This window comes from Rana temporaria, chromosome 12 (genome assembly GCF_905171775.1).
Source record: "Rana temporaria chromosome 12, aRanTem1.1, whole genome shotgun sequence".
Lineage (NCBI taxonomy): Eukaryota > Metazoa > Chordata > Amphibia > Anura > Ranidae > Rana > Rana temporaria.
Genome location: NC_053500.1, coordinates 89165978 through 89190538, shown reverse-complemented (window position 1 = coordinate 89190538; position 24561 = coordinate 89165978). Strand labels below are relative to the sequence as shown.

The following is a 24561-nucleotide window of genomic DNA, read 5'->3' as shown; positions in this document are numbered from 1 at the left end:
TGCGCTTACATTAGAAACAAAAAACAATGTGCAACGAAGGAATAAACAAGCGGCGTTTCAATCGCCAGCTTATGTCACTCCGGGTGTACGTCCTCCAATCCCTACGCGTTACGACACCACGTGTCTTCGTCTGGGGAATCTGGTAGTGTGGGTGTTGTTTATATCTCCGAAAAACCGGAAGTCTCATCGCGGCCATTTTCTTGGAGACCGCGATATGATATGCATCAGACACGCTAAAGGGGACATGTAGCACTGCAGAACTTGGCACTCGAGAGAGTGTATCAGAGATAACGAGGGCTATATTATAAAGGACAAAACGCTCTGTTTCTGGTTAATATCCTCGGAGCCAGCAATAATACAAAATATAAAAAATATATATAAAAATATATAAAAAATATATATAAACAATATAGGCCGTCGAAAGGGCATATATAAATGGTATCCATATATCCAAGTATAGTAAAGACTAGCACCAGAGCAAGGACATCACCAATAAGTAACCACTAGATGTCGCTCATGGGCTAAAGTCTATGGCTTATACTGTAACCATTACGTGGTAATAGCAGAGTTGTACAGTAATAAAGTTTATATGGAAAGTGTATATTAAAATATGTTTAAAACCTAATGTTTCTTAAAAAGGGTAAAACCTGGTTGTATCTATATTCATAACCATGGGGGACTCCCGTATCGACTGATAGTAAGGAATGAATATAATACTAATAATTAAAATAGAATAAGATGGGAATAGAGGGTGTATATAGATAATACATATATATGGTGGTCGTACACTCGATTTGTCGCATTACAGCCATAAAATATATATACACACACACATAATAGGCAATCAGTAAAAAAGTCCAATAGGATACATAGTAAACCTATATCTAACTAATCTAAAAGTGTGGGGAACTAAAAATTGCTGAGGAAGCAGTTGAGGTCAAACTCAACGTTCATTCCTCCTGGTGTCAGGGTGCGCATCTTATGGATCCACTGGGATTCTTTTTGACTGATCGTGCGCACCTTGTGGCTTCCTCTCCACGAGGGGTTAAATTTATCAATACCCCAAAATTGCAATTGTGAGGGATCCCGATTTTATGTACCTGATCAAAGTGTCTAGAGACACTGTTTCGGGAAGCCATTTATTATGTTCTCCACATGTTCACTAATTCGAACCTTCAAGGCCCTTTTTGTTCTCCCAACATATTGGAGATTACAGCTACATTGTAGCACATATACAACAGCTTCAGTGTGACATCCAATAAAGTCCCTAATCACGTGGGTTTCTCCTGTGTTTGTTGCCACAAACTCGTTTCTTTTGAAACTTCTGTGATTTTCGACATGCATTGCAGTTTTTGCATGGGTAGAAGCCTTTTCCCGAGAAAAATGAATATCCTGGCTTTGGGGGTGGTTCTACTACTGATTTTACAATCAAATTTCTTAGAGTAGGTGCTCGTTTGTACACTATCCTTGGTTTTTCAGGAAGTAATTTCCCTAAATCTTTATCTCCTTTCAAAATGTGCCAGTGTCTTCCAATCAATTTGGCCACATCTTTATATTGGGAGTTATAATCAAGGATAAGTACTGGTGCTGTTTGTTGTTGGCACTTTTTTGGTTTGTCCTGTAGCATCTCTTTTCTATCCAATTTTTTATCCGTATCTATTTGGCCTTTAATCCATGACTCTTCATAGCCTTTTTCTTTAAACCTCAGACCAATCATGTCTGCTTGTAATGAATAATCACTCTTTTGTACAGTTTCTTCTTAGTCTAACTAGTTGCCCCCTAGGGATGTTAAAAAGCCAAGGTTTAAAATGGCAACTGTCTGTTGAGAGATAGCTATTCATGTCAACGTTTTTAAAATGTGTTTTAGTAACAATCTTGTCTTTCTCAATACTGATGTTCAGGTCTAGGAAATCTACAGATTTATCGTCGATTTTCCATACCAGGGAAATGTTTTTATCATTTCTATTGAGTGTTTCAAGGAAGTTCACCAAGCTCTCTCTATTACCACTCCATAAGATAATGTCATCTATATATCTTTTGTAGAGAGATAACTCAGTGGGAGTATTCTCGTATATAGCTGACTCTTCCCATAATGCCATAAAGGCATTTGCCACACTGGGTGCAAATTTAGCACCCATGGCAATGCCAATTGCCTGATGGTAATAGTTCTGGTCGTACCAGAAGTAATTACACTTGAGGCACAGATCGAGGCATTTAATGAGAAACTTCCTTTGTGGGCAAATGAGGTTACTAAATTTACGTAGAAGCCATTTAGCGGCAAAGCAGGCATCATGGTGTTGCACGATTGTATACAGTGATGTAACATCTGCCGTGGCGATCAATGTTCTTCCTTCACTCACTGGTACTGTATCTAATAGCTGTAATATATGTTTCGTGTCCTTGAGGTAGGCTGGTGTAGCTTGAACTGCAGGCTGGATGAAATAATCTATGTACTGTCCCATCCTCGCAGTCAGAGAATCTATCCCATTCACAATGGGCCTTCCCGGTGGATTTTCTCGGGATTTATGGATCTTAGGGACAGTATATATAACAGGTGTTCTACAGGTTTCTGGCAGTAAATATTTAGATTCCTTTTTATTCAGGATTTCTTTTTTCTTTCCTAGATCAATAAGTAATGCCAGTTCTTTCTTATACTTTCTAATGGGATTGCCCAGAAGTTTAACATAAGTTGTGCCATCTTGTAATTGTCTACTCAGTTCGTTTTGATACTGTTCTTTTGATTGTATCACAACTGCTCCTCCCTTTTCCGCAGGGCGGACAACAATGTCAGTTCTTTCTTTAAGTAGTTGAATACCTTTCTTTATATGGATAGGGTCACTCCTATTTTGTAGTTTTAGAGACTCCAGGTCTTGTAAAACCATTTTACTAAAAACGTCAATATGTTGGTTTTTAGAAATTTGGGGATTGTAAACCGAGTTGCTTCTCAGGGTACTATGTATTGGTTCATTACCATTAGTTGCTGTAATTGGGCGGGATGTAAAAGGGTTATTTAGGATGGCCTTCTTAATAGTGAGTTTCCTCACATATTTCCGTATTCCAATGTATGTATCGAATTTATTGAAGTTTTTGGTGGGTGCGTGTTTCAATCCTTTATCTAAGACCGCCAGTTCTTCTGCCGTCACAGATTTCCCACTCAGATTTACCACGTTTCCACCGACCTTTCTCTTTTTCGCTTGGAATCCCTTTCCCGCTCGATGGCCTCTTTGTTCGGGATTTAGTCTGTCTTCCTGAGTTTTTCTTGGTGGCGAACGATAATGTTCTGGTTGCCGTCGTGGGGAGAGGTCTCTCCTCTCCCTGTCTAAAAAAGCCCTTTGTGTACTATGATCATAATAACTCAAAGGTTGGCGCTGATCATAGTACGGATCCTGATAATATCGCAAGGGCTCAAATCTATTATGTGTGTATATAGGGGCTCTATCAGCCCCCCCGCGATACTCATATTGTTGTGGTGGCGGCCCTCTATACTCCCTCTGGTGGGTCTGATTGTTTTGCCCATTTTGTCCATTATTGGAGGGTTTTTTAAAAGGTCTAGCATATTGTGTTGGTTCCTGATATGTTCTACTGGTTTCAGGATAATAGGCTCTCTCGTCTAGCCTCGATTCAACACGGTTAATCATCGGTGTGGGGTCTAAAATTCTAACCTCTCTCTCCGGTGTTGAATAGGTCGAAGTAGGTTGTATTGCTTCGACCTTTTGTTGCCATTTAAAGACTAGATCTGACTTATAGTCACCAACATCGCGTTGATACTTTTTCATTTTTCGTTGTTGCACTTCCAGATCTTTATTAGTAAGATCTTTATTTAGTTGTGTTGTGAGTTTCTTAAAGTCCTCAGATTCTTTGTGTGGATCTAGTTTCGATTTCAGTTCTTCTATCTGTTTCTCTATGGTGCGTGCCTTACGTTGTTTCCGTTTCAACAGAAATTTAAGGCCTTCAACACTTTTGGTGTTAAAAAATTCAAACCATTCATCCATAGACTCTTTATCGGTCAGGCCGTCATTCGGGGGAAGTTCCCACCGTAGTCTACGGGGAGCAATATTTTCCCTAATGTATCTGTCAAACGTATTAATATCCCACCAGAGACTCACTTTTTTCTCCATGTGATGACCTAGCTTCCTGACTAAGCTCTCAAGGTCCGTATTGCGTGTTTTATTAAGTGGGTTAAAGACATCATCAAGGTTCACATTTCTATCTTCCATAAATGAAAAAACATCCATAATGGCAGCAAAAGTAAATATGTAAATGAACAGTGAATAAAGTGACAAGTGCTTTTGCGCTAAAATAGACCCTAAATGAATGAACCCACCAAAAATATATAGTGCAGCAAAACCTAGTAATGTTTACATGACATTAAACAAGGATATAAATAAAAAGTGATTCTGCGCAACATATCACGCTGGTGAACTAATGGTATCACAAAAATATTGATGGTATAAAGTGATATACTAATAAATGTAGGAGCTGACAGAATTCAGCATTAGATATATCAAAAAATAAATGAATTGCAGTAAGTGAGTCCAAAAATATATAATAATAAAGGAGTCAATGTGCAAAAATATAAACAATTGTGTGCAAAGGAATAGAATGAGAAAGTTCAGTCCCAAAGAATGTAAACACAAATCAGCTGTCAGAACGGATGCACTAGATGCACTGGATGAAGGTGAGCACCAGCTCGATAGTGTAAATACACAGCCGTGTGATAGAAGATGAGCCAGATCCCTGGCTGAGCTCCCGGGACTCATACCTCTCAGCCCTCCTTGGTGGGCAATAGTGTACAGGTCACTCGCAGCCTTCTATGGGTGGTCACAGATGCTTGCTCTCTCGATCTAATGGGTCCGCCCTCTATTGGGTCAGGTGCTCCTCAATACCAAATGGGTAGTAAAAGCAAAAAAGAGAGAGAGGGGACTCCCATAGTGAGGTAACGTATGGTGCAGGTGAAATCATTTATTGAGGAAAAACCTGCGCTTACATTAGAAACAAAAAACAATGTGCAACGAAGGAATAAACAAGCGGCGTTTCAATCGCCAGCTTACGTCACTCCGGGTGTACGTCCTCCAATCCCTACGCGTTACGACACCACGTGTCTTCGTCTGGGGAATCTGATTGGTAGTGTGGGTGTTGTTTATATCTCCGAAAAACCGGAAGTCTCATCGCGGCCATTTTCTTGGAGACCGCGATATGATATGCATCAGACATGCTAAAGGGGACATGTAGCACTGCAGAACTTGGCACTCGAGAGAGTGTATCAGAGATAACGAGGGCTATATTATAAAGGACAAAACGCTCTGTTTCTGGTTAATATGGCCGCGATGAGACTTCCGGTTTTTCGGAGATATAAACAACACCCACACTACCAATCAGATTCCCCAGACGAAGACACGTGGTGTCGTAACGCGTAGGGATTGGAGGACGTACACCCGGAGTGACGTAAGCTGGCGATTGAAACGCCGCTTGTTTATTCCTTCGTTGCACATTGTTTTTTGTTTCTAATGTAAGCGCAGGTTTTTCCTCAAATTATTTCACCTGCACCATACGTTACCTCACTATGGGAGTCCCCTCTCTCTCTTTTTTGCTTTTACTACCCATTTGGTATTGAGGAGCACCTGACCCAATAGAGGGAGGACCCATTAGATCGAGAGAGGAAGCATCTGTGACCACCCATAGAAGACTGCGAGTGACCTGTACACTATTGCCCACTAAGGAGGGCTGAGAGGTAAGAGTCCCGGGAGCTCAGCCAGGGATCTGGCTCATCTTCTATCACACGGCTGTGTATTTACACTATCGAGCTGGTGCTCACCTTCATTCAGTGCATCTAGTGCATCCGTTCTGACAGCCGATTTGTGTTTACATTCTTTGGGACTGAACTTTCTCATTCTATTCCTTTGCACACAATTGTTTATATTTTTGCACATTGACTCTTTTAGTATTATATATTTTTGGACTCACTTACTGCAATTCATTTATTTTTATTTTTATTTTTTGATATTTCTAATGCTGAATTCTGTCAGCTCCTACATTTATTAGTATATCACTTTATACCATCAATATTTTTGTGATACCATTAGTTCACCAGCGTGATATGTTGCGCAGAATCACTTTTTATTTATATCCTTGTTTAATGTCATGTAAACATTACTAGGTTTTGCTGCACTATATATTTTTGGTGGGTTCATTCATTTAGGGTCTATTTTAGCGCAAAAGCACTTGTCACTTTATTCAGTGTAATTGTTTGGTGGAGGCACTATCTTGTCAACACTTTTTCCTGGACTATTGGATTCATTGAACACTGGGGATATTTAAGTTTATAGGGACACTCTGCATTAATTTTTATTCACATTTTTTACCTTTGACGGTTTGTTTTTTTGTATAATCAGTATTTATTGAAGGAATAAAAGGGAACAATAAAGAAAAAAAAAGGGGGGGGGAGGCATATAAAGCATAGGACAGACACGTCCAACAGGGTTTCATATATCGAAATCCGGCCTCGCAGGACCGTCAAACAGCTAAAGTATACTTCAGACATATCACAATGGTATATGCATACATGAACAGCTACATTAAACGCAATCGTGAAGTCGAGGACCACCGCAGCAGCCACCACCCGGGGCAACAGGGTAGCCAGGTGGGTAGCAGTTTAAGAGGGTATGGAGGCAAACCGCAACAAAATGGAGCATCGGAGGGGGAAGAGCTAAGGTATCCGCCGAACCCCCCCAAACCCGGGTATGAACCAGGCAGGGAGCCTTTGACGGTTTGTTAATGGTATTCCTAAGGTTTTTTTTTTTGGTTTGTTCACACAGACTGCTATTTATTCACTTGATAATACTCAAGTTTCTACCTAATTTAGGAATTAACCCCTTGTTATCCTATTGAGGTCTCAGACTGATGTCTATCTAGCACTTCATTATCACTAGTGTCACATTTTAGCTTGCAACAGCACAGCTCTTCCTTTGACCATTATTATTAGTGTTGTATAACATTTTAGTTGCCGTTTTACTATTTATCGAATTGGTGCAGTACACCCTTCCTTTTTCATAACGTCTAATATCCACCCTTCAGTAACGGAGATCCTGCTACCTAACTCGAAGTGTAAACTGTCCTGTATTCAAGATTATTTTTTTTGCTGACATGGTGTTGGCCTTCCACCTCAATAAGGACTTTTTCATTGTGTCCCCATACAGGCCACTTTTCACAGGTTTACAAGATGGCCCATTGGTTGTCCACACAAGGTTGATGTGGTGGCATCCTGCAAATGATTTAATGTCAGTTTCTCAGGACTGGCTGCCACCCCTTCAGGAAAAAATAAATACAATATATTTTACTTGGGTCTTGAAATCCTGTTCCTTGAAAAGCCCTATGCAATATAAATGTGTTGCTTTAACTGTGTGGTGGGGGGGGGGGAGGGGGTGCAGTTGTGTTCAGGTCAGATGGGATGGTTGGGTCTCTAGACAGCCATGGTATCTGAAGGTGCCGTTGGATTCATAAACCTGTGAATATGCAGAACAGTCATGTGGCTGGACCCCTGTATCACAAATTTTTGTTTCTATTTTTCCTTGCAGTGCTCAGTTTTTGGGTGTTCCAAAATCTTTCATAAGAAGAGAGCTTTAAAAAATCACTTGTCGGTGCACAGAGCTGAACCCTGCTTTGCGTGAGTATACATTCTACCCATGTGTTTGATTGTATAACATGGTGGTGACTGTGGATTGGGTGCCACAAAGTGGGGGGGGGGGGGGTGTGCTGCAAGAAGGAATTTGGGGGATGGCAGGAGATGAGTAATATTCTAGGAGGGCAATTTTGGGGGGAGAAGAGATATGTGTGTGTTTGTGTTGTGCTGAGGGGCAGCTCTTGCGGGTCCTCCCCACATCAGATAAACCCCCCTAGGAGAAGCGCTCTCCTGGGGGGCTTACCTTGTGGGCATGCTCCCGAGTCATTCAATTGGCATCCATAGCCGCTAAATGTATGACTCTGCCCCAGCACCTGTGTTATTGGATTTGATTGACGGCAGCGCATCCATTGTCTCCCGCTGCGGTCAATCAATCTATCCAATCAAGAGCCAGGACCCTGTGGCGAGAGGGATGGCGCATCCCTGCCGAGGGAAATCCAGGGCTCGGGTAAGTTAAACGGAGGAGGGGGCAAGGGGGCCGGTCACTGCAAGGTGTTTTCTCTTCCGTTCATGGACTGACACAGCAGCCTTTGACCTTAGGGTATTATATCCTTCCATGAGAGATTGGGCAGAAAACAGCACTTTAAGTGTTAAAACACTTTCCTCAGTACAGCTCCTCCCAGGGGGTGTGGTCCCACAGGTATAACCCACACTCTGCCTCAGCAGCTCCAGTTTTTTTCTGCCTAACGTCAGAGACATGGCCTTCTGGAGTCCCTGTACTCTGGAATTTTTTTTCAATTTTTTTCGCTTCTGCATTTTTGAATCCTGACATTCTACTATCAACTGCCGACTGGGTGACACGCTGGGTCTTGACTCTTGTAGTCCCCCCATGTTCGGCCATCAAGCGTGTGCCGGCCCTCAACTCATCTCTGGGTCATCCACGACATTCCCCATTGCTCCAGGGGTGGCCGGGAAACTACGTGTTCCAGGGAACACATATGACCGGTCTCTATGGCCTTGTCACAGTGTGTCTGGCCGACAGCCATGCCGTTTAGCGGACGTTGGTTTTGTCCGGAATGCCTCCAGCCAGTGGTCGCAGGACGGGTAAGTAGGCCCCTTGCCCTGGCAAGGTGGTATGGCTGGTGCTTCCCTGGGGAGGTTGACTGAGGGTCCGCCCTGCTTTCCTCTCTCCCTTCCTCTCCCTCCTTCTCCATACTGGGTGGCGGCTGTAAGGGGGGGGCCCTTCTGGGGTTCTATCGCTACCGGGGACCGTGTGCTGTGGGTGCTATTTTTTTGTTTGGGGAGTTGCTGTGTGTGCTGTCCATGTGTTTTTGCGGTGTCACTGTGTTTTTAAACTGCGTATGGCCGCCATTTTGCCGCGGACGCGGTTTGCATTGTTCGGCGGCCATTTTCTTGTAGCCGCATGGTGTTTTTTACCAGACGGCTGCCATCTTGGAAAAGTCTTGGCCTCTAGTGCCTGAAATTACCACAGCAAAAGACCGCAAATCTCAGCTCTTCAGCTCACACTGCAACCGGGTGGGTGGTGAGTTCCCTGGGGGTCCCCTGCCTTCTGTTTTGCAGCCGGGAGGTGACCGGTGGGTTTTTCTGCCTTGCAGTGCTAGGGAAGCATAGCGATGGGGGCAACATGGAGCCTGAACCAGGAGCTTCTACCCCAGCAATGCCTGAGTTAACCCTTAATGCCCTGCCACCTCTGTAGAGGCTATGACGGCAGTCCTTGAGGCGTTTCTCGCCAGGATTGAAGCGACTAGTGGCCAGAAGGGGGGTAAAAAGCACCCTTTCCCTGAGCCTGCTTCTGGGGATGTCTGACACAGAATCAGGCCCTGCTATTGCGTCTGGCTCTGGTTCTGTCATGTCAGATGATGCAGGCTTAACCCACGCGGACATTGAGGATGACTCTGCTTCAGGGTCAGTGCATGATAAGGAATTTGTTGGAGCTCTTGGCTCTGCAGTGCGGGATACTCAAACTTGAGGATTTGACGAAGGCATCGGATGTGCCGATCCCTTTTTTGGGTTCTGCAAGCCACCGCAAGGGTTTCCTTGTGTTCCATATTTGGTCAAGTTGTTATACAAGGAATGGGATACGCCGCAGAAAGTTTTTGTTCTTCCAAAATACTTTGTGACCCGTTATCCCTTTGAGGAGGACTTTTTAACAAAGTGGGTCTCTCTTCCGTCAGTGAACCCCTCCTGTGTCCAGATTGAGCAAAGCCACCACGTTGCCTGTGAAAGGGGCTCCCGCCTTTAAGGACCCAGCAGACAGCAGAGTGGAGGCTGTGGCCCGCTCCATGTTCACAGTAGTGGGTTCGGCAGTAAGACCGGTTTTGGCCGAATTGGGCAACGTTTTTGCTACAGGAGCTGGCGGTGCAGGGTGCTACCGAGACCTGTGTGGACCTGGCTGATAAGTTGGTTCAGGGTCTGAAGTTTGTCTGTGAGTCGGCCCTGGATACGCTCCCCTTGCTTTCCAGGGCCTCCGCGGTGGTACTACGCAGCCTTGTGTCGCAGCCTTGTGTCGCTGAAGTGTTGGTCTGCAGACCAGTCCTCCAAGAAGGCCTTGGTGGATTTGCCCTTCAGAGGGTGAACGGCTTTTTGGGGCGTCCCTGGATGACCTCATAAAGCAGGGATATGCAATTAGCGGACCTCCAGCTGTTGCCAAACTACAAGTCCCATCATGCTTCTGACTCTGGTGTCATGCTTGTGGCTGTCAGAGTCTTGCTATGCCTCATGGGAATTGTAGTTCTGCAACAGCTGGAGGTCCGCTAATTGCATATCCCCGTCATAAAGGATGCCACAGGTGGTAAGAGCACACTGCTCACACAGTCTGGGAAGGGCAAGGAGCCTCGCCGTAAGCATGGGCCCTCTTTTACTACCCCCAAGCGTTTTTTTCACCCGCCCAGTGCGGCAGGGAAAGGTTTTCAAGGTGCTAAGACCCCCTCTGCAGGGCAGAAGCTCACTTGGTACCGCAAGCCTGCGGGGAAATCTGCTTCCGCATGAAGGTCTGCCCCCGCCCGTGTCTCGGGTGGGGGGCCGGCTTCGCGAATTTGCGGCTCGGTGGAGGTCTCTTCTTTCCGACCGTTTGGGTTTGTGAAGTCGCTTCCTCGGGGTACAAGATAGTTTCTCTCTTGTCCACCAAACAGATTTTTTTTCCTTCCAACCTCCAGCTTCCTCCGGATCGCCGGAAGGATCTGTCGGGGGCTGTCCAGGATCTTCTAGTCAGGGGAGTGATTGTGCCGGTTCCCTCGATGGAACTGTTTCAGGGGTTTTACTCCAATCTGTTTGTAGTCCACAAGAAGGAAGGGGTCCGTCCAAACCTGGACCTCAAGGCCCTCAATTGTTTTGTCAAAGTGCAAAAATTCAGGATGGAATCGATTCGCTCAGTGGTGGCAGCGCTCCATCAGGGGGACTTTCTGGCGTCCTTGGATATCATGGACACATACCTACATGTTCCCATATGCACAAAGCACCAGAGGTTTCTGCGCTTTGCGATCGGGGAGGACCATTTTCAATTTGTGGTCCTCCCGTTTGGCCTGGCCTCGGCACCACGGGTTTTCACCAAGGTGCTCGTCCCGATCCTAGCCCTGCTGAGGCAGCGCGGGATTGCTATTGTAGGATATCTGGATGACCTTCTCCTGAGAGCTTCCTCAAGCTCAGAGTTAGAAGAGGACGTGTCTATCACGTGTCAGACTCTCCGAGTTCGGCTGGCTTCTGAATATCCAGAAGTCAGTCTTGGTTCCGTCTCAGCGACTGGAATACCTGGGGTTAATCTTGGATTCCGCGGAGGCGAGAGTTTTTCTCCCAACAGAGAAACTTCAGACACTAAGATCTGCGGTGCAGCAGTTGTCGACCCAGAAGTGGTCATCTTTGATTCTGCATGAGGGTTCTGGGTCTGATGGTGGCCTCTTTCAGGGCAGTTCCGTATGCCCAATTCCACACCCGAGTGCTACAGAAGGAAATTCTGTCACATTGGGACAAGCTCCATTCATCTCTGGATTACCAGATTCAGATGAGTCACCTGGTCAAGTCCTCCCTGGTGTGGTGGCTGATGTCTCCGGTGCTTTGGACCAGGAAGTTGTTTCTGCCGTGCCATTGGATGGTGGTCACGACAGATGCCAGCCTCTCCGGCTGGGGGGGGCATTTGGGGCACCCAGTCAGCCCAGGGGCGCTGGACTCGGGAGTCCTGCCTTCCAATCAATGTACTGGAGCTCCAAGCAATAAAGTTGTGTCTTGCCAGGTGGTCCCTGGAGCTGCAGGACCGACCGGTCAGGATCCAGTCCGACAACGCCACGGCCGTGGCATACATCAATCATCAGGGAGGCACACGGAGATCAGCTGCAGCGATGGAGGTCGCGCACATCCTTCGGTGGGCCGAAATGTCCGTTTCGGCTCTGTCGGCCGTGTACATTCCGGGAGTACAGAATTGGCAAGCAGACTACCTAAGTCGCCAAACACTAGACCAAGGAGAGTGGTCACTCCACCCGGAGGTGTTTTCAGAGTCTGTGCCAAATTTGGAGCACTCCAGACGTGGACCTTCTAGAGTCCCGTCTCAATAGGAAGGTACCACGGTTTGTGGCCAGGTCGAAGGACCCGTGGGCAGACGCGTCGGATGCGTTGGTGGCACCTTGGGGTCACTATTTACGCCTTCCCTCCTCTGCAGCTTCTTCCTCGCCTGCTGCGCAGAGTGGAAGCCGAAGGGATTCCAACAGTCCTGATCACCCCAGATTGGCCGCGCCGCTCCTGGTACGCAGACCCGGTGCGTCTGGTGGCAGACGCCCCTTGGCGTCTACCCCTGAGAGAAGATCTTCTGTCGCAGGGTCCGATCTTCCACCCTGCTTAACAGTCGCTGGCTTTAACGGCGTGGCTGAGAGCCAGGTACTGAAGGACCGGGGCCTGTCAGGCTCTGTGGTCTCTACCATGCTGCGTGCACGGAAGTCTACTTCATGAAGAATTTACCATCGTACGTGGAAGGCCTACATCTCTATGTGAAGAGATGAAATGGCACCCCCGTACATACGTGATGTCCCGGATTCTGCTGCAGCCGCAGCCGTCTTTTTTTTTTTTTTTTTCCAAAGGTCGTTTCGGCTTTTCACATTAATGAGGACATTGTGTTACCATCCTTGTGTCCTCGGCTGAAAAAAACAGAAGGAGGCCACTTTACATTCCCTGGATGTGGTTCAGGCCCTACGTGTGTACTTATCTGCTACAGCTTCGTTCCGGAAGTCGGACCCACTGTTCGTGTCGGTGAATGGTCCTAAAAAAGGTCTGGTGGTCTCGTCGGCCACCATTTCTAGGTGGATCAGACAGGTTGTGCTTCAGGCCTATGCCCTGAAGGGGTGGGCGCCTCCCTTTCAAGTTACGGCGCATTCGACCAGGGCGATCGGTGCCTCTTGGGCTTTCCGTCATCAAGTGTCTGTGTTACAGGTGTGTAAGGCAGCGACCTGGTCGTCAATCCACACCTTCTCAAAATTTTACAAGGTGGATGTGAGTGCATCTTCGGATGCCTCCTTCGGCCGCAAGGTGTTACAGGCGGCAGTTTAAGGTTGGAGTTCCTCCGTTGAGAAACTCCGGTTTTTGTTTGGGGTGTAGCTTGGTTTGCTGTGTTTTCTCACCCCTCTAATTTTTTTGACACTGCTTGGGGACGTCCCTAAGGTCAAAGGCTGCTGTGTCCATCCATGAACGGAAGAGAAAATAGGATTTTTGTACTCACCGTAAAATCCATTTCTGAGTTCATGGACAGACACAGCACCCACCCCCCATTATGTTTGTACTGCTTGTTACGAACTGGAGCTGCTGAGGCAGTGTGGGTTATACCTAATCTCTCCTGGAAGGATGTATCCATAAAAAAAAAACATAGCAAAGGTTACATCCAAAAACTAAACGATAAGAAACAAATTTTAAAACCTCCCCGGCTCAAGACAGCGGGCTGTTCAGCGTGATGACATCAAAGGTTATTGCTCCAATTGCCATGTTTCCCCATAGAGGGCATCAACTGGGAACGGAGGCTGTTCCTAGACGCCGGCACACCACGCTTAAATACTCAGCAGGCAGGAGAGACACCGGAAGGGACAAATCTAGCTCTTGCGAGTGTCATCCACTTTACCGTGTTTTACCAAGCAAATTATGTAAAAAAAAAACACCATGATGGATGGATAGATTGATGGATGGATAGATTGGATGGATGGATAGATGGATGGATGGATAGATGGATGGATGGATGGATAGATTGATGGATGGATAGATTGATGGATGGATGGATTGATGGATGGATGGATTGATGGATGGATGGATTGATGGATGGATGGATTGATGGATGGATTGATGGATGGATAGATTGATAGATTGATGGATAGATGGATGGATGGATAGATGGATGGATAGATGGATGGATAGATTGATAGATAGATTGATGGATGGATAGATTGACGGATAGATTGATGGACGGATAGATTGATGGATGGATAGATTGATGGACGGATAGATTGATGGATGGATAGATTGATGGATGGATAGATTGATGGATGGATAGATTGATGGATGGATGGATAGATGGATGGATGGATAGATTGATGGATGGATAGATTGATGGATGGATAGATGGATGGATGGATAGATTGATGGATGGATGGATAGATTGATGGATGGATGGATTGATGGATGGATGGATGGATGGATGGATGGATTGATGGATGGATGGATTGATGGATGGATGGATGGATTGATGGATGGATGGATTGATGGATGGATAGATTGATAGATTGATGGATAGATGGATGGATGGATAGATGGATGGATAGATGGATGGATAGATGGATGGATAGATTGATGGATAGATTGATGGATGGATAGATTGATGGATGGATAGATTGATGGATGGATAGATTGATGGATGGATGGATTGATGGATGGATGGATGGATTGATGGATGGATGGATTGATGGATGGATAGATTGATAGATTGATGGATAGATGGATGGATGGATAGATGGATGGATAGATGGATGGATAGATTGATGGATAGATTGATGGATGGATAGATTGATGGATGGATAGATTGATGGATGGATAGATTGATGGATGGATGGATAGATGGATGGATGGATAGATTGATGGATGGATAGATTGATGGATGGATAGATTGATGGATGGATGGATGGATGGATGGATGGATGGATGGATGGATAGATTGATGGATGGATGGATAGATTGATGGATGGATGGATTGATGGATGGATGGATGGATGGATGGATGGATGGATTGATGGATGGATTGATGGATGGATGGATGGATTGATGGATGGATGGATTGATGGATGGATAGATTGATGGATGGATAGATTGATGGATGGATAGATTGATGGATGGATGGATAGATGGATGGATGGATAGATTGATGGATGGATAGATTGATGGATGGATAGATTGATGGATGGATGGATGGATGGATGGATAGATGGATGGATGGATAGATTGATGGATGGATGGATAGATTGATGGATGGATGGATGGATTGATGGATGGATGGATGGATGGATGGATTGATGGATGGATGGATTGATGGATGGATGGATGGATTGATGGATGGATGGATTGATGGATGGATAGATTGATAGATTGATGGATAGATGGATGGATGGATAGATGGATGGATAGATGGATGGATAGATGGATGGATAGATTGATGGATAGATTGATGGATGGATAGATTGATGGATGGATAGATTGATGGACGGATAGATTGATGGACGGATAGATTGATGGATGGATAGATTGATGGACGGATAGATTGATGGACGGATAGATTGATGGATGGATAGATTGATAGATGGATGGATAGATTGATAGATGGATGGATAGATTGATGGATGGATGGATAGATGGATGGATGGATAGATGGATGGATGGATAGATGGATGGATGGATAGATTGATGGATGGATAGATTGATGGATGGATAGATTGATGGATGGATGGATAGATTGATGGATGGATAGATTGATGGATGGATAGATTGATGGATAGATTGATGGATGGATAGATTGATGGATGGATGGATGGCTGGATGGATAGATTGATGGATGGATAGATTGATGGATGGATGGATAGATTGATGGATGGATAGGATGGATGGATAGATTCATGGATGGATAGGATGGATGGATAGATTCATGGATGGATGGATAGGATGGATGGATGGATAGGATGGATGGATGGATAGGATGGATGGATTCATTCATAGATGGATGGATGGATTCATTCATGGATGGATGGATGGATTCATTCATAGATGGATGGATGGATTCATTCATAGATGGATGGATGGATTCATTCATAGATGGATGGATGGATTCATAGCAGGGCTGTGGAGTCGGTAGATAAATGTTCCGACTCCTCAGTTTTATGTACTTCCGACTCCTCTGTATTAATATGCGAATGTATTTTATACATTCCTTGAGGGAAAGAAACGCAACCTACCACAGGACTACTGGCTGGGAAGCCAACAGTCTACTGTATTGCACAGTTTAAGCAAAAGACAAACACAATGAAAACAACGTTTTATTAATCAATCAAGTGGCTGGATAGTAGCAGCAGGCATAAACATCAGGAACAGGATTTTTACCAGTTCAAAAATACAAACCACATTATTTGGTTGTTTTAGAACAAAAACAAAGCTTATCTATAATGAACCAAAAACAAAATTTGTAAAACCTAGAAATGGTTTATATTAATCTTGAAATGTAGTTATAGGCTTAGCAAATGCAAATCAATTCAATGTAGAGTTCTAAGGAAGAGAATTGCCTCTGCCAGATCCTCTTTCATAGAGGCTCTTAGGTCAGACTTTATTATTTTTAGGGCTGAAAATAATCTTTCGACACTGACTTGGGTGGGTGGCATTGCAGTAACTATTCTGGCCACATCACTAACGATCTCTGGATAAACAAGGATGGCTTCTTCAACAGTAAGTTTTGATGAGCGATCATACTTTTCAACTTCTTTTAGTGCTTTATAAAACTCCTGTTGGAATTTTTTTATTTGGACACTTACTGGTTCTCTAACATGCGTTTCCTGTAAAAGCAGAACACAACACTATGGAAAGTATAAGTATTGCCGCCCCTAATTGTGCGTTGCGTGCCATATAGTGAAGCACATGAAAAGCATGCTTCTTCACGGTCACTTAACGTGTTCGTTTTGCGGTTACGTGAGGCACTGCATGCATTGGTCTTTATTCTTACAGTAGAGAAGTCATTAATTATAACTTTTTGTGAATTGGGACATTTAAACTTGCTTTTTTTTTTTTAATTCCAATCTAAATTTAGTCGGAGTCGGTGCATTGTTTGCCGACTCCGACTCCGACTCCAGGTACCCAAAATTTCCCCCGACTCCGACTCCACAGCCCTGATTCATAGATGTCACAGACTCAGACCTTCTTATGTCTAAAATCATCCTATGACCACTAGGGGCATAGGATGCCTGAAGAATGATATCTTGGACTACCCGAGATGGGATTATTATGTATTTATTATCCACATTATATTCCAAGATCTGTAGGACTATTTTAAGTTTGTTGATTCTGAACTCAACGGGTTAATTATAGATGTGACTCTTTCATACTGCTGGATGTTAATGTCCTCACCTCCAGCTATCTCTCTATTCTCTGTGCTAATTGCCTCTATTGTGTGTGTGAGGATGTCCTGTGTTTACGCTTAAGAGATTGTGCATTGTACAGCAGATGAATGAGGAGTCGGGGCGTCTAGTCACCTCGTCTGGCTAAATGATTAGATAAATTAGCTCATGTTAATTATTGTTCTGGTCACCTCCTCTTTACTGTATATAAGATTGTGTTTTTGATTCTATTAAAGACTCCATACTTGGACACAGACAAGTCTCAACTCGTGTGTTGAAGGCAACTGAAATATCTGATATCTATGTCCAGACTGATGGGAAGCGGTATATGACGGAAGCACTCGGTCGGAGTGCGGGGACATTCCGACACAGTGGTGGCTAGCAGCGGGACGCTTTCTGCAGTCCGGGACATCCAACCTCCACCTGGATCCAAGGTTCGGATAGCAGGAGAGGAGAGATACAGATACCAGCCGCCATGAGAGAGGAATTCTGAAGGAGGTTGCGAGAGAAGCAGATACAGCACAGAGGACCAGTATCAGAGCAGGTCCTGCTGGGATAGTCGGATTCTGTATGCTGCAAACTCTGGAAGGAAGCGCTAGCCCATGAGCAGCGACACCAGGGAAAAGTTCTCCCCTCCAACCAGGAAAGGTACTGGTCACAGTATGGATTGCGGGTGCTGTTGTTGGGAGAAAAACCGCACAAGGAACAGACAGCTGAATTAAGCAGGCTGGTCTGGGCAGAGATGCGGCTGGATGAGAGCTACAGAGCCCTTCGGTGGTATATGTCCCAAGCATGTCCCTGGATAGCGGATGACAGCCCAACGGAAGGCTTAAACTACGGCGGCCTGGGACTGTTGTATGTGAAGCTGACAAAGGACTCTAACTTTGCAGTGATTTGGAGTGGCGGTTGGACGAAATCATGGAATTCAGAGAAGAGCTACTGAACGTCTCGGAAGTGCACTGGGCACTGGAAGATTTGGAGTTTCTGGCCGTTCAGGAATGGGAGCTGGAGATCGCCTACAGACTGCTGCTAAACTCTGCTCAGTGCCAGGGCTGGGCTCCCTTTGCCTGGGACTATCAGGAAATACCAGTGGACAACGCTGAAGTCCTGGCTGAAGAATCGGCAATGTGGCAGAGTAACAGTGTGCTTTGCCAACCTGGCCCCCGCAGCTATGGATGCGGAGGTCTTATAGTGGATGCAGCAAGTGCTGACTGACCTTGATGATCCTGTTTCTGCATGGGATGATCTTGGATGTAGGAATGTGCCTGTCCAGCAGTATGCCAGAGAATCGGCAGTGGAAAATCTGGACATTGCCATCCCCCAAAGCTGAAGTGCTGACTGCAGGGTGGAGCTCTGCTAACCTCTGCTCAGTACCTATGGCATCTTCTGGGTTCCATGGACAGGAGAGGGTGAACCTCTATCCCCAGACACCAGTTGCAGATACAGGGGATTTAATAGACTTTTCTGCTGAGGAAGAACAACATTAAGAGCCTCCAGCAGAAGAGCTGGTATCAGGGCCACACTTCACTGTGCTCTGCCCATCACCAACAGCAGTATCTGTGGAGTTGCAAGGAACTTCCCCAGCTGAAGCGCTGGTCACCGGACAGAGGTTTCAAGACCTCTGCCCCACCTCTGTGGCAGTTCCAGAGGCTCAGGGTGAGAAGGGAGAGGAGGTGGTCATCGTCCCTCCCCAACAGTTGGCCAGGTTGGAGAACGTGGTCTTTCCTCCCCAGCAAAGATCCGTGCATCTGGAAGACAGTACCACAGACATGTTGTCCCAGCAGCCATATGAGGGAACGGAAAAGGAAGCAGCTAGCTCACCTCCCCAATGGCAGCTACACAGTTTGGGTGTGGAGAAATCCAGCCTCCTTCACCAATGGTTAGCTGGAGCGGATGATGTAGAGTCCCCAGCAGAAGTGCTGGCAAAAGGGCAGAGCACCACTGGCCCCTGCCTAGCACCTACAGTGTCTCTACAGCTTCAGGAAGCTGGGGCGGTTGGCCCCTCTGCCCAGCAGCAGACCAAGCCCCGAAATGTTAACCACCCAGCTAAAGCGCTGGCAGCCGGACAGAGTCAATGACCTCTGCCCCACACCTACTGGTGTCAACTACTCCTTGCAGCTAAGATTGGAGGTCATGCGGACAGACTGTGAGTTCACTTTGTCCGACTAAAGCATGTCCAAACCAGGTGGAGGTCTGGGACCTTGTTAGTCGAATTTTGATGGGGGAGAAATGTCAGACTCAGGCCTTATGTCTAAAATCATCCTATGACCACTAGGGGCATAGGATGCCCGAAGAATATCTTGGACTACCCGAGATGGGATTATTATGTATTTATTATCCACATTATATTCCAAGATCTGTAGGACTATTTTAAGTTTGTTGATTCTGAACTCAACAGGTTAGTTCTAGATGTGACTCTTTCATACTGCTGGATGTTAATGTCCTCACCTACAGCTATCTCTCTATTCTCTGTGCTAATTGCCTCGTGTGTGTGTGTGTGTGTGTGTCCTGTGTTTACGCTTAAGAGATTGTGTATTGTACAGCAGATGAATGAGGAGTCGGGGCGTCTAGTCACCTCGTCTGGCTAAATGATTAGATAAATTAGCTCATGTTAATTATTGTTCTGGTCAACTCTTTACTGTATATAAGATTGTGTTTTTGGTTCTATTAAAGACTCCATACTTGGCACACAGACAAGTCTAGTCTCATTGTGTGTTGAAGGCAACTAAAATATATGATATCTGTCCAGACTGATAGGAAGCGGTATATGACGGAAGCACTCGGTCGGAGTGCGGGGACATTCCGTGACAGATGGATTCATAGGTGGATGGATGGATGGATTCATAGATGGATGGATGGATTCATACATGGATGGATTCATAGGTGGATGGATGGATGGTTTGATTGATTCATAGATTCATTAATATATAATTGGATACAAATCCATTCAAAAACGATACATTTCTAAAATATTTTAAATCACCATTTTTATTTTTATTTATTTTAAAAGAAGCAGTTCTTTTAAAAAAAAATCTCCAAAGGCGTCTCAGACATTATGTGCAATGAATAGAGAACTCCGCGCTATGGTAATAAAAGCATAAATATATTAAAGAAGCTGCTCCCCTAAAGTGGTGTTAAAACAACTTTAGCAATGGTGGGGGGTGTATAATAAGGGGGCGCTAATAGTAGGTGATGGATACATTTCAAATTCTAGCTTGAAACAATACATAACTATAAGGTCAACAATATAATAGTGATTTAAAGTGCAAGTGCTTATATAATAAGCCTCTCTGTGCCAAATCTGGAAGTAGCTGAACGTGACCAGGAACGCCACGTTCAGCTACTTCCAGATTTGGCACAGAGAGGCGGTGGAACGCACGCTACACCTACCCACGAGAGTGACACAGTGCGGCCGGTGCTCCATGTCACATCTAGCTGTAACACGCTTGATTCCTTAGTGCCAAGGTCTCGGCACTTGCACAAGAGTCCATTCCTGGCCAGTCCCATCCAGGTACCAGTACAGACCTTAGGCCACCAACTGTACTAAAGCTCCACCTGATCCTTTTTTCAAACGAAGGGTCAAGGTGGTCTGGTAAGTAGGCACTTGCCTCTACCTCTCACCGTGTGTCGCCAGTTTGTGATCTGTTCCGTGGTGATGGTATCTATTCTCAAGTCAACCATTTGATGCATGGACTTACCAATGCTTTATCATTTTGTGACCATTGCTGCATTTTTTTAACCTGTTTGTACAGGGCAAGTAGTAATCCCCTGCTTCCCGGGGGATTTCCTCCATTTTCCTCCCTTCCTTCCCTCCTCCCTGGGCTCTGTAAACTAGGCAGGCTCCTGGGGGACGGGGGGCTCAATCTGTGGCGGGAACTGCGATGTTCATCCGCTACTGGGGTGCCAGTGGGCTGCCATTAAGGGTGTCAGTTTTTGCTTACTTGTGTGTTTCTCCCTCCATGCTGTTGGCGGCCATTTTGGCGGTGCCCAGCGCTTGTTTGGCCTCTATCTGCCACGGCCATTTTTCTTGTGGTCCGCGCCGTTTTTACAGTACAGCCGATTTGCGGGGCTTCTGGCCTCTAGTGTGCATTTAACCGGCGTGAATCAACAGACGCTGCGGACGGCAGCGGACGGCAGCTATGCAGTACCGTTCAAGGGTGGTGAGTCCTATGGGCCCTTCATCTCTGTGGCAGCTAGGAGGGTGGGCGGATGTTACCTTGCCTGGAGTCCCTGTGGGTGTCAGGCGTGTGGGTCAGCATGGCGTCAGAAGCGGACACCTATTCCCCCCGATAAAGCGCCTGCTGAGGGACAGAAGCGTCCCTGGTTTTGCAAGCCCAACAAGTCTGCAAACAAATCTAGATCTGCATGAAGGTCTCCCCCCCCCCCCGCCCATCTCTCGGGTGGGGGGGACATCTTCGCAAATTTGTGACCCGGTGGACATCTCTGATCAATGGGTTTGTGAAGTAGTTTCCTCGGGGTACAAGATGGTTTCTCTCTTGCCCACCAAACAGATTTTTTTCCCCTCCAACCTCCAGCTTCAGCCGACCCGTCGGGAAGCCCTGTATGGGGCAGTTCAGGATCTGCTGATACGCGGCGTGATCATTCCTGTCCCAGTACAGGAACGGTTTCAGGGGTTTTACTCAAATCTGTTCATAGTACCAAAGAAGGATGGGGTTCATCCAATCCTGGACCTCAAGGCCCTCAATTGCTTTGTGAAGGTACAAAGATTCCAGATGGAGTCGGTTCGCTCTGTCGCTGCTCTCCATCCAGGGGACTTTCTGGCGTCCTTGGACATCAAGGACGCATACTTGCATGTTCCCATATGCACCAGGCATCAGAGATTCCTGTGCTTTGCGGTTGGGGAGGACCACTATCAATTTGTGGCTCTCCCTTTTGGACTGGCTTTGGCACCAAGGGTGTTCACCAAGGTGCTCGCTCTGATTCTGGCCCTGATAAGACAGCGTGGCATCGCTATCTTGGGACCCAAGTAGGATGATCTTCTGAGGGCCACTTCAAGCTCCGAATTAGAGGTGAGCGTGTCTATAACCTGTCAGACCCTCCGAGATTTTGGTTGTATGCTAAATGCTCAGAAGTCAGTATTGGTGCCGACATAATGCCTAGAATATCTGGGGTTTATTCTGTACCCCTCAGAGGCATACGTTTTTTCCCTGTGGAGAAGCCCTTTGGGCTGCGGTGCAGCAGTTGACATACCAAAGATGGTCATCGCTCCGCTTTTGCATGTGGGTCCTGGGTCTCATGGTAGTTCGAGGTGGTACCGTATGCTCAATTTCACTTGTGTTGCTGAAGGAAATTCTGTCCAGATGGGACAAGTGCCCATCGTCCCAGGTTTGCCCAATCCGGGTGAGCCACCTAGTCGGGACCTCCCTAGTTTGGTGGCTGACATCACCGGCACTTCTGTCCAGGAAGTAGTTCCTTTCTTTTCACTGGATGGTGCTTGTGACAAACGCCAGCCTTACCGATTTGGGGGGTGTCTGGGGGGTTCAGTTGGCCCAGGGTCGCTGGACTCCGGAGGAATCCAGCCTGCCGATCAATGTCCTGGAACCCTGGCAAATCAGGCTGTGCCTCTCCACATGGTCTCAGAGGCTACAGGGGCATCCAGTCGGACAATGCCACGGCGGTGGCATATGTCAACCATCAGGGAGGAACAAGAAGCTTGGCTGTAGCATTGGAGATCGCTCACATCCTAAGGTGGGCAGAAAGGAGCGTACCGGCCTTGGACCAAGGAGAATAGTCTCTACACCTGGATGTGTTTCAGCTCCTTCCCTCCTCTGAAGCTCCTTCCTCATCTGCTTCGTAGAGTAGAGGCAGAGGGGATTCCAATGGTCCTAATTGTTTCAGATTGGCCTCTGGGTCCCTGGTACGCCGATCTAGTGCGTCTGGTAGCAGACGCCCCTTGGCGTCTACCGCTTTGAAAGGACTTGCTGTCGCAAGGTCCCATACGCCATCCTGCTTTAGTCGCTGGCTTTAACTGCATGGCTATTGAGAGCCAGGTGCTAAGAGACTTTGGCCTGTCTGATTCGGTGATCTCTACCATGAGTGCTCAGAAGTCGTCCTCTAGGAAGATTTACCATCGCACTTGGAAGGCCTACATATCCATGTGTGAGGAAATGGGGTGGCATCCGTGTACCAAGTTGGCTTTCAGGGTCCTGGCGGCTCACGCTTGTGAGAACGTTTGTGCAGGGGGTTTGGCATGTGGCCCCCGGTCTGTCCTCCACTACCTCCGTGGGACTTGAATCTGTGCTTCAAAAACCACAGTTTGAAAACCTTGGGGAAATTCCCTTGTTGACACTTTATCAGAGTGGTCTTTTTGGTGGCTGTTACATCAGTTTGGGTTTCTGAGCTGGCAGCCTTGTCATGCAAGGCTCCCTATCTTGTCTTCCACAAGGATAAGGTGATGCTGCGTCCGCAGCCTTATTTTCTGCCTAAGGTCGTTTCGGCCTCCCATCTCAATGAGGACATTGTACTTTCATCCTTGTGTCCTTGTCCATCGCATCATAAAGAGGCGGCGTTGCATTCCTTGGACGTTGTCTGAGCTCTGAGAGTATACTTATCTGCTACTGCTCCGTTTTGGAGGTCGGACTCACTGTTTGGTGGCTGGTCCCAAGCGGTCTCGTCTGCCAACATCTCGAGGTTGATCCGAAAGATCGTGATTCATGCTTGCGCCGTAAAGGGTCAGGTGCTCCCCTTTGCTGTCACGGTGCATTCGACCAGGGTAATAGGTGCCTCTTGGGCTTTCTGACATCAAGCGTCTGTTTCCCAGGTGTGTAAGGCGGTGACTTGGTCGTTCGTTCACACTTTCACTAAATTTTACAAGGTTGATGTAAGTGCATCTTCGAAGGTTTTGCAGGCGGCTGTTTAGAGTTGCAACTTCTCTATTGAGGATGCTGTTCCCACTCCTCGTTTTTTTTACACTGCTTTGGACCGTCCCACTTTATCAAGATTGCTGCTGTGTCCATTCATGAACGGAAGAGAATTTGAATTTTTTTGCTTCCAAAATCCTATCATATAAAATCCTCCCATCCCCTCTGTAACATAACCGTGTGTGTGTGTGTGTGTGTGTGTGTGTGTGTGTGTGTGTGTGTGTAAAAAGAAAAAAAAATCTGGCTTTTTTTTTTTTATTATATTATACCTAATATCAAAGCGGCTTCCGGCACTCGCGTGACTCCTTGGCACTCTCTCTCGCTTCTTTCCCTCCTCCCCGGATGATGTCATTGTGAGTGCTTGGCCCTGCCCACTGGTGCTGTCAGCCAGGCAGAGTAGAGTCTGAGTTGCGTGAACGCAGGGAGATGC

General features: G+C 46.3%; 1 protein-coding gene across 3 annotated transcripts in view; it reads left to right on the top strand.

The window, feature by feature from the left end:
* The window catches only part of LOC120919563 (P43 5S RNA-binding protein-like), a 369439-nt gene that overhangs the window by 254979 nt on the left and 89899 nt on the right, over positions 1 to 24561 (top strand). For all 3 annotated transcript variants that reach the window (XM_040331769.1, XM_040331768.1, XM_040331770.1), the window contains one exon: positions 7575 to 7663. In XM_040331769.1, the coding sequence (XP_040187703.1) occupies positions 7575 to 7663 (89 nt within the window). The remainder of the gene's footprint in view (positions 1 to 7574; positions 7664 to 24561) is intronic.